Raw genomic sequence first — 12287 nt, 5'->3', positions numbered from 1 at the left:
TTAATTATACACATACCGTTTGCAGGTTCGGTATTATAGTTACGGAAGGTGTGTATTATAATTTGCATTACGTTACGATGATATGGCTATTTCATAGTGCCTATTAATAGTTTTCAAAATAATTAAATACATTCGTTTATCGATGTGCACAGAGTGGCATGGACTAGATGTATATCGGCCAAGGTGCTATCACGAAACCTTATTTTTTAGACGCTTGTGGGTACTATGTTGTTAGGTATGTTATTTTTTTTAAAGGTGGTTTTTCAAACATAGGACACTCATTATACATTTAGTGTCTCAGCATTTTCTTATTATATAGTCAATACCAGGGCATGGATTTAAATATTTTAGAAAACAAGGAAAATGTCTTAAAGAAATACTATTCATATATTGGCGCGTTATCTAATAATATTAAAACAATCGAAAAAAGCCTTACAAAATTAATGTTCCTTACATGACGTTTAATAACAATTATTTAAAAAAGTCTATTTATGTTATAATAATTTTATTATTAAGCATGTCTTGTATTTTATGCATTCATAAATAACACGGTCGATTTATATATTTTAAAAATATTGTTTTTACATATCCGCACGTTACAAAATAAAAGCATTCGCCGTTTTTGTTCGGTACCTATACAAGATAAATACTTTATAAATAATAAAATTAATATGATGAAATATAATTATTTAATTAGCCATAAAAGTTATAAAAAATGTGCAAGAATTCAAAAAAATCAAACTGTCAATTTCATTTTTAAATTCTTAAAACAAATGCTTTGATGCTTTGAAGGCAGTGTTGTATAACAGTAGAAAATTTAGTACAAATTCGATTTTCATTTAAGTACGTACCCTGTTATAGTTATTACTGTTACTATTTTAAAGCAGTGAAATAATCTTGAAACATCTTCTGATATTTTTATCCGATTCTTCACAAGGTAGAACTTTATAGAGTATAAACTGAAAGCCGGAGTATTAGGGATAGTCTACTATCTGTGACTCATTATAACCAATAATTATGTATAATTATCGATCTCATTTATATAAATTTTAAATTGTACTTACAATTAATATAATATACACGTTTGGTCATTATTTATATTTTTTATTGTGTTTAATATTTTAAATTTTATTTTTATCATAATATTTTTGAAAAAATTCACCTTATTTTTAATTTTTAAGTCCCAGATAGTTTTGGGGGGGGGAGTAGAAGTGCTATGATATATTGAGTAGCAATATTATTTTTGAATCCCTGTATAAAAGTTCTAAAATTATCGTATTAAAATCGAAACCAAACCTAACCCGGTGAAAAAGGGTTAAATTCGAGTCCATTTGTACTGTCCGTTAAAAAAAAATGTATGAATTCGTGGTAAAGATGATTTTTTTTCTTATATAATATTATATTCATACCTATAGATTATATTTACAAAATTAGCCTAGTTAGTTTATTTTCACGGCGATAAAACTTTGTGTTTTTAATTAGTTTGGAATGTTTGGGTAATGATTTTAACGCTAACATTCACGGTATATATTAATATTAATTATTAACTTTGTTTTTTTTTTTTAATTAAGATCCAAGTTAAATGTATATTTATAGACCTATACATTAAGTATAACTTGTGTCGGGTGGAAAAAAGCACATCGTAGGTTTCTGTTGAAATTCCCAAGTTGTTGTCCTCCAAGGTACTAATGGTATAACCTTCTGTAATATAATGTGAGCTTTTAATAACTAGTTTTATCTCGCCACTAGGTATACTTTAATTGGTCAGTAGGTACTAATTAATTTACATAAAAATTATTTATAAACTTTTATTTGGTTTTACATTTTTGATGTAAGATTGACGCTTTGTTATTGGACAAATTCAACTTACTGAAAACTGTTTTACTTAGATAGTTAAATCGCATGCATTATAAAAGAATCGTTTTAATAAATAAAATAAATAATAATATATCACAATTCATGTGTAATAAAAAAATATGTATGTAAGTTTTCAACGTTTTCAATGTTTATAACTTTTTTTTTTGTGGGTTTGAGATTGCTTATAATTTTAAATTTTAAATAAATGTAAAATCAATTACAAATTTGCCCTTCAGGGGGGTGCTAAGTAATTAGCACTACGGGTTTGGCGAACCCGGGGCCTCGAGCTCTGAGCTGGCCTTAACTGGTTGGCTCAGTCTGGTCCTCCAGGTTGGGGGTTTGGCGACGGGCTAACAACCCGTTACTGTAAAAAACAACTTTGTTCAGGACATAAACACAATGCCTAGGATTAGTGAATTACAGGACTCTAGACTGGAAAATTGGAAATCAGTTCTACGTTTTGGTACTTGGAATATATGTGCTTTATTTAAACCTGACGCATTTAGAACATTGGTAGATGAGGTGGAGAAGTATAAACTTGGAATTGTTGCACTACAAGAATTAAGATGGAGTGACACTGGATCAATGCAATTAAAAAAATACTACAATCTTTTATGGAGCAAAAATTAATAAACCTTTAAATACCTATATAATTATATTAATTTATTTCCATATTTCGAGATAGATTTGAATTATCTTAAATTGTTTTGATTTATTTAGATTATTTATCGTGGTGAGCTATTCGAGAAATAAATTTCGAAATAATATAAATTATTTATAAACATAAATATTATGTTCCAACCTATAATATTATACATTATTTATTAATAACTATTTTATACTTCAAATTTATCAGTGAATTAATATTTAATTTGTTTTTAAAACTTTATTGGTATATATTATTTTTTTAAAAAATACACAATTTAAATTTATATCATACTATGAGATATATTATTATTATTATTTTACATTTATTTGTTACTTGTCCAAATTATTGACCTTTTATTTTTGTGAATAATAGTAATAATTTTTTTAAACTATTGATATTTTTACTGTTCTAACTTTTAAGTAATATATTATGGTTTTAAATCCTGAACCATAATATTTTTGAAGATAACTGCAAGTTTAATTTATTTTAGATAATTATTACATTTTGAATAATTATGAATAATATAAATAAACTATAAATAAATGCATTACTATACATTGAAATTCTTAGTTCTATTTAAACAAAATATGTTTTGATGAATGAAATTAATACTTTTGACTAACATTTTTGTTTTTATGTTCTGAACTTAATCTGAATTTACAAATATAATCAAATTAAATGAATTTAATACTTTTGAAAATCTGTTTTTGGCATTATATTAAACGTTTAATTTTTACAAGCTTTATTTTTAAATATAACTTTAAAAAATCAGTAATTTAAATTTAAGACGAGTTCAAAAGAATGTATTTTGAAAACAAACTAAACTAACAAAGTAAAAGTAAAAATGAATAAATAAATTACTTTTACGTGGTGAAGAGACTAAAGTATAATAAAAACATACTTCTATATTAAGTACATTCGAGGCAATGTACGCAAGGAAAAAAAGTACGCATTTAATTGATTTAGCTATGCGTGGTAATGAAATGTTATTAGTTAATAATTAAAAAATACAACATTTATAAAACAGTTAATAAAAACGTCAATACCTACCTATGTACGTCACTATAAATTATTAGCTCTTTTTGTTTGTAATATAAAATTATATAATATCATATTGTACCTATATTGTATTATATTATATTAATAATAATCTATGAGTATGATTAATAATAAGTATTTGGTAGCTTTAACTATTTAAATTTTTTTTGTTCATAAAAAATATTTAGTACTATGTTTAGTAAATATTATTTAGTTGTGTGTATATTATCATCTCATGTATCTGTTAATTAATAAAAAAAAATATAATGTTCAGTGTATTATAAATTTATAACATAATATGTAATGTATAAAGTTTATGCTTGTTCAAAATTAAAAATAAATTTGTGTTTTAATAATATTATACTACTGTTTTAATGGTGTGTTCAAATATTTATAGTGGATTTGATTAAGAACTTAAAGTAATCATTTTTTTGATTGGCGCTCGTATATTCAACATAATATATTTTCACTAAAAAAATAGAACATTATTGTTGTCAATTCGTTTTTTTTAGAATGCTACATTTAAGTTGAAGTGTATATGTGTACTGATCAAAACGTTATTATACATTATAAAATTTTATCATTCGTAAACACGTCTTAATACCAATATTTTGAAGTTAATTATTTGAGATATATAAAAAATATATGATTATTATTCATTGTAAAAATTAAAAAAAAATTATTTTATGTGGTAATTTATCTAATGTGACTTTTGCGAGTATTGATTGTTTTGAGTTAGAACAAATCAAAGTTGCTGAAATATTTGATCATTATTTCAAGTATACTCATGTAATGCCTTAAAATACGAATCGAGTGAATTCGTCTCGGTCGAAAATAATATTATGGAATGTGAAGACTGAAGGGTCTCCGCGGCTGCAAAATTTTCGAGGGGTTGTTTACGTCGTAAAAAATTATCTACGCAAGAACATCAACTAGGGACATTAAAAGTGGTATTATATTTTCATATAATATCAATATATGATGACGAAAGGGATACAATAAATGGCGTTTATTAAAATCGTTTTTCTTATTAGGTTAATTTTAATGTATTTTAATGCCCTCACTGCTTGAACTGAAAAATAGATACTGGTAAAATACACGCGATTGAATGCTCATGGTCCAGACTGGAGTGGTATCTATATAAGTGATCAATTTTTTGTTTTAAAATAAAAAAAAAAGACAATATTATAAATTATTTATACAATATTTCGACAAACATAAAAATTAAATTAAAAAACTTATTTGTTATATAGTTCTTCCTTTTTTTACTAATTTATTTATGAATTAAAAAACTATATCTATCTACTATTGTATTAATTATAAATATTTTTATTTCCTATAAATATTTAATATTTTTTTGTACACGAATAATTTTTATTCATATTTTTCATAGTATCTTTAGTGTTTGATATCAGGGTGACATAAATGATTCATAACATAGGAAGTGTTCAGTTAGCTTCTGATTCACGGAATTAAAGAAAAAGAGATTAAAATATTTCCGTGGAATTTTTGTTTAGACTACGTTTATTTATTATTTGTAACGAAGGCAGAGTTATTTTTTGTGAGCATAATAAATTATAATAGGTATACAATGAAACATTTATACGACATATAACTACATCGTTCATGATTAGGTGTTAATCTTTTAAATTAAAATTGTATACCTAACCATTTATTTCCAAATGACAGCCGATTAGGCACTCAAATATAATAACGATGTTTTTAAAATTTCAAAAAATATGTCATAGTAAGAAAAGATTAAAATAATATAGCACTATATTATTTTAATTATCATTTAAATGTTGTTTTATACGTTGAGATTTATGTAATGACAACATAATATATTATTGATAAATTTAATATATTTTTGAGGTATTCCTTGGATTTGTATTATAAAATAGTAAAGTTAAATAAATATACAGTTGACCTGATGATTTACATGAGTTAAATTATTAATCATGAATAATATTATTAAAAAAAAAAAATAATCAACTATATATAATAATATAATGATGTATTTTAGACGGTTTTTTCCTATGTGTTCAACTCGAATCGTTCTAAACTTCAACGTTACTTGCCGCGATTGAAAGATACGCAAAACGAGTTTAAGATTGAAACTCTCAAAGTTTAAATATATTCGTTATGTTTGCCCATATCCGATTGTTTGGTATTTGAAAAAGTTGGTGATTACATATGCACGGTGTACACTGTAGTACCTATATTATGAATATTATATTTTACGGAGTCCTATGAAAAATCGAAAACTTTTTTTTTTGCTGTTCACCCGAAATAGAAAACGGTCGTTTGGCGGCGGAAGAACGTACCGGCCGAAAAGGGAAAGGTACCTACGATTTTGGTGGGAAATGCGTTATGCTCGTACAACACTCTAATATGCGACATCGTGTTATTAGGGTTTGCGGTCGCGTCGTCGAACACACGTCTGCTGACGTCTGATAAAATGCGTCGTCCCCGCTGTATATTATAATAATAATGGGTACGGCGTATATGAAATATAATATATTGTAAAATTTATAAAATGTAGTCAGCAGAACGTGCCGAAAAACCGGAAAACGGTTTACTCAGCGTGTGCGGGTCATCGTTTATAAAGACGTATCTATACATAATATAACTCGTAATATATATATATATATATATATTATAATGAATAATAGCCGCACACACACACACACACACATTATATTGTTATTATTATTACTGCGATTAAATTGTAGTGGTCATCCGTCGCCTTGGCGGTGAAATTTCGACGAGAATCGGACGTTTCGACGACGACTTCATTATGTCGGCGGCGTGGCCGAAGGGGTGTGATCGCAAAAGGGTTTATTATTATAGGTGGATGCGCGCGGTGGCGGGCGGCGGACCGCGTTTGGCGGCAAAAACTTCTGGCGTCGGCGGAGCAACAACCCTCTCGTCGGTGCGCACCCGATACACGCCGCGCCGGCCGAGACACGCGACTATCACATCGTGGCGTCAGTTCTCGCCTGTTTCGCTAAGGGTGCAGACCTGCTGAATCGTCATGTACACCGGTCCCGGGCATGTGCTCGTCGCGATCGCGATCGCACTCGTCGTCGGTTCAGCCGTGTCGCCGTCCCGCGGAGAGCTTATCGTCGGTAAGTCGTTCATCTATATATTATGCAATTATTATTATTATTATTATTTATACAAATACTGCGTAATCATAAAACAAATATTTATTTTACGATACCGATCGTTCTATTGTAGACGGTTTATTACGTATTGTGTTACGTTGCAATTCATTCGTACAACGGGAAAATTCCAGTGGTTGTTTTCAACGTTTAAAATTATTTTTCGTTTCTGACTATTACAATAAGTAATTAGTAACAAAAATAAATAGGCGCCTAAAGGGGTACCGCTTTGATGTGCATGTAGTGTAGAACGGATCGCTGCAATTATTGGAGTATTAAATTTGAATTTAATGATATAATAATTTCATTGTATATGAAAAACTGAGTAGTTACAGTTTATCAGCTTATATAATTATAAGTATATTTCACGATGTGTTTTTTATATCTAACTATTAAAGCCATTTATTTTACTTTTACTATTGTGGTAGGTTGATTTAATTTTTTTCGAAAACATTGAAATTGTTAAATTATTGGTATTTAAAAATTATATATACATACCACGTTATATAATTTTTATTAACTTATGGGATCATAATACCTTAGGATAAATATCGTAAAAAAAGTGTGATTATAAGTTCATAATATAAATAGATAATATTATAAAATCAATCAACATATTTTGAAAATTTCATTGCACGTGATAAAATTCATAATATTCATAAAATTTTAAGTTCCCACAAATAATATAACTTAATAATAACAAAATAACTAATATCGTTATTTATCGTTAAAAAGTTAAAATACGTAGATTATTCCACATTAAAACTACAAATATATATGTATAAAAAATATTCATGTTTGTATATTTTTCTACATTTTTTAAATAACATATGAATTAATAATGAGGAACATTTTATCAAACCTTAACTATACAAACTATAGAATTTTATAAATATTTACTACAAAAGACCTGTAGTTAGTAAATTTTCTTAATTTTGTAAGAATTTGAACTTCAAATACATATAAAATACAATTGTGCTTATGATGTATTCTTAATAATTTTATATAGATTTAAGAAAAAGTTATGTGGGATCTTGTATTATATTTTCAAGAATTTTGATTTAGTGAATAATTACTTATGGTTATAGATTGCTCAAAAAGGATCCAAATATCATTAAAATTACACCATGCATAGACAATAATCATATAAAATTTTTAATTTTATGAAATTTTTAACTTTCTAAAATTATTCGTTTTTGAATACCGAAAAAAAAATACAAAACAAAAATCGCTCGAGAATAAATAATTATTATACATAATATACATACATTGAATATCCATAATCATAAAAATTAATTTAAATTTCGAGTAGTTTTTCTTTTTTAATAAGGTTGTAAGATTTATAAAAAACCTTATATTAAATTTTGAAAACGTAGATATAAACAGAAAATTTTTTGTAAATTTCTAACAATAAAATAATTTGTAACTTTTGAGATATTGATGAATTTGTCCAAATTTAACTTAAAAAATGCTTATAAAAAAATATTGTGGCTATAAATTTTCTCTATTTTTTAATTGGAAAATAGACAAATTAATAAGGATTTTAGATTAAATTTTAAAACATTTTATATACATATTATTTATACTTATAAAAAAAATAAATAGAAAATTGTTTATATAAAAAAGTCAACATATTTTGAAAATTATACCATGATTAGAAAATTATTATATTAAAACTTGGTGATAGTTTCAAGTGTGTACTGTTATTTGTCTTAATTATTACAAAATAAAAAATAAATTTCGTCTACAGTTGAAAATTGAAGCATTTTAATGCACCAAAAAATTACGACAAACAGAAAAAAATACATCATAAGTCATAACAAAATCAAAACATTCATAGATGATAATAATAATAATAATTTTTATGTGAATATTAAACTACGTACTTAACTAAAATATTATGTATAGATGAATAAAATAATAAGAATTTTAATTTGTAAGTTTAATTAATACGATTGCATAATCATCTATATTGTTCAAGTACACGTGTTATTTTTGTGATCTGAATAAAATTCATAATATTTAAGTGATATAGGTATATTTTGTTTATCACTTTAAAAATGTTGGTGATATTTAAATAGTAAATTATAGTTTACTGGTTTTTTAAATTTTTTTATTTATATGAGTATAACCGAAGCTATAATTTAACATAATGTAAGAAATTTTAATTTAATTTGCTTATTGCACAGTTTATGAAACGGGAAATTTTACGAATGTGGTATATTATATACTAGTTAATATTATGTTTTGGGTTTTGTTAGGAAGATAAATAAATAAATAACAGGTAAATTAGGTTCTTTTATTAATAACTCGAAATTAATTAGCATTTTAATAATAATAATAATAATTATTATTATTATTGTAGATCCGATCGTTTATCCGCTACATTTTGCGTATCGTTCATATAATAATAATATTATAAGTCAGTTAAAAAAAAAAATGTTTTGTGTTATTTAACAAGTGACAAGTGGTCTTGAAAATACAAAAAAAATCTTCCTATAACTTCATAACTTGTTACATGATTTGTGTTTTGTTAAAGTCGAAAATTCTAAGGTTCAATATTACGTTTTATGGGTAATTAAATAGTTGAAGTTAGACTGTATTTGTATAAATAATAATATTAAATTTAAGCTTACAATAGTTTCTTGAAAATATTAAAATTAACTGCACGCTTTGTTTCGATGTAGTATATGTCTACACTATTATATTTCTGGTGAAATATGATTGCATTTATAAATAAAATAAAAATATAAAGTGTTTATTATTTAGTAAAATATAAACAATGTACCTATTACTTTCTTGTCATACTCAATGAATCAATGACTCGAATAACGTTGAATTAGTCTATTAAACTTATTTGACTTTTATTAGACTTTTTTTAGAACTTTTGAGAACGTTTTTGAATTTTTTGTGTTGCTGTTATAAACAACTTATAACACGTGAAAAGATTGAACGATGGAAAAGTGATTGAAGAAAACCAAAAAGTGTATAAACTTTGAACTTTTTAAAGGGTATTTATTTATTGTGAGAATGCATTTCTAAATATAATTCAAAACAAGAGTACACTTTTTATAAACTGTATTAGAATGTATTGTAAAACCCATTTAAAATGTATGCTGTGATAAAGCAAAAAGATGCTTGAAAATTAGTTGTATACGTTCGTATTTCTAAAATACCTACATCAGTGGTATGCCAACGTGTGGCTTACCTAGATCAGTAGGTCTAGAGGTTCTTTAATGTTTACTGTCTAACTTTACCTTAGCGGATAATACAATTATATTTAATTGGACAACTAAATCATGGTTAATTTTATATTATTATATACGTATAAAATGTTATAAATGCTAAACCATTTGAAAAATATTAAAAGCAGTAATGAAATTATGTTATTTAAATAATAAATATTTTAAAGTAGATACAGAATATGAAAATGTATATTTTTTTTTTAATTTAACGATTTTCAAAATAAGAATAAATTGTTTTCGTTATAAAACGGAATAATTGGTTTTATAACTATGTTTTTTTTTTGAAGTAGCAAATGTGCTCAATATTATTTTCTGTCGAAATCGAAATGTAAACCGTATTATATAATGTATACATAATAATTATTTTAAAAAATCCGTAATTATTTTTAAATTTATTATAAAATCATTAGACACTGCTAATATTTTTTGACGTATACCGTATACCCTATACAGTAATTCAGTATACATAGGTACACACTAAACGTGTGCTGTATAGGTAATGTCGTACTCTGCCAACACACACACATACAGAAATAACTAGAAGTACTTTATTTAAATTTATATCGTCATGATAATAAATTAATCGTTAATCTGGCGAAACAAAATTATAAAAAAACAATATAGCAATATAATGGTACCTAATGTAGGTTTTTAAATTAATATTTTTTGGATGTTTAATTATACCTGATATTTTTTTTTGCATCAGCCATGACATGTATTGTATTATAAAATGCACATCAGTGTCTGTTACATTGAACAATATACATTTTTTTTAAAATTCTCATGAAACTGTGTCGATAAGTATAAGGTCAATATGTTGGATTTAGAATCTTTAGCGCAAGCAGGAGTTTTTCTCGGAGAGGGTTGTAGTAGAAATATAATTCCTTTACTTAGTTTTGTCATTTTTTTATTACTTGTCCTCCTTTTATAATATATTACTGTGTATATTCAGATCTTTGTGAATATTATGGACGTTTTTCATTCATAATTATAACTACTTAATACAAAACATTTAATACATTTTGAATAATTTTGAATAGTTATTATAAAATCTGCACAATTATTACTTAATAATTAAAAACAGTATATAAAATACACTTAATAATATTAATTTTTGACTTATTATATCTGAATAAACACAAACACACACAGACACAGACACAAATAAGGAAGTGATTTTTCTATGTAGTAAGTTTTGAGAGTAAATCGTTATTGAGTAGGTCACTACTAGAGTCTATTACGGATGTTTTAAATTTGAAAAATCGTTAATCAATTGTCACTGTAATTCATATTTTGTGTAAGGTAACATTTATTGTTGTTGTTATCGTAAATTAGGTATATTGTATGCAATTGCGTTTTCTTTTTTTAAGAATGATTTAAACATGTTGTAAGCTCTTTCACTGATTTAAAAATTATACACAAATGTACTTTTTTAGTAAACGGAAGGTTTTTTTTGATCATCAGTTGGAAAAAAAATTGTTTTCGTGTATTTGATACTTATAAATGATTTAATATAAATACTTGAAATATTAATTGATTATTTATCATTTTTAAATATTTGATAGTTTATAGACATTATTGTACAATATAGGTACAGCATTTTGACAATTAAACGTTTTCATAAATACCATGAAAACATCTATGATTTAACTTTTGTATTCCTTCTTTAATTTAGTTATAATTGGCGTATATACCGATATAAATGCACCTAATACTAATGGATTATATTTTTTTATTGGAATAATTTCTTTCATTTTACTTTTCTATCCTATTTAACCGACAGTAGAGGAGGCTTTGTGTGAACAATACTACTCCTCTGCTGCCATAATTTATTGCTGAATACTTAATTTTACCCGCATTAGTGATTTATACACAAATAAAATCATTGTCATCAAAACTTCATAATAATAACAAATATATTTTATAATATAAAAGGTTAACCATTTATTATTCAAGTTATCATAAGTTGATACAGTTAAAAATGGATTCCTATTATGCTATTAAAATTATCTATAGAGGCTACTTTATAAATTCAATTTTTAAATGTTAATAACCATATTTTATTTATGAATTACGTATATCTGGGTTTTTAATTAAGATGAATAATAATTTTATTTTAATTGTTTTTTAATAATTCGTGGACTCGCGCAAAAAATTCAGTGGAGCCCAGTACTATTTTTTGAAAAAAAAAATAGATAAAAAGTAAACAATAAATTTTTATAAAGAGGTAGATATAATTATTTAAACAATAAATATTTTATAATTATGTTACTATAACAGTGGTTATTTTAATTTGGAGAATGTTTTAGCATATCATATTATAATTTTTACATT

The 12287-nt window shown here is 25.2% G+C and overlaps 1 protein-coding gene across 1 annotated transcript in view; it reads left to right on the top strand.

Annotated features, from left to right (window-relative positions):
• Positions 1 to 6518: 6518 nt before the first annotated feature.
• The window catches only part of LOC132930121 (neurotrimin-like), a 171030-nt gene continuing 165261 nt past the window's right edge, over positions 6519 to 12287 (top strand). The window contains exon 1 of the mRNA XM_060995802.1: positions 6519 to 6672. Within this exon, the coding sequence (XP_060851785.1) occupies positions 6579 to 6672 (94 nt within the window). The 5' untranslated portion in view covers positions 6519 to 6578. The remainder of the gene's footprint in view (positions 6673 to 12287) is intronic.

The sequence above is a fragment of the Rhopalosiphum padi genome, chromosome 4 (genome assembly GCF_020882245.1).
Source record: "Rhopalosiphum padi isolate XX-2018 chromosome 4, ASM2088224v1, whole genome shotgun sequence".
Lineage (NCBI taxonomy): Eukaryota > Metazoa > Arthropoda > Insecta > Hemiptera > Aphididae > Rhopalosiphum > Rhopalosiphum padi.
Note: the sequence above shows the minus strand (reverse complement) of the source record. Positions and strands in the feature narration are given on the sequence as shown.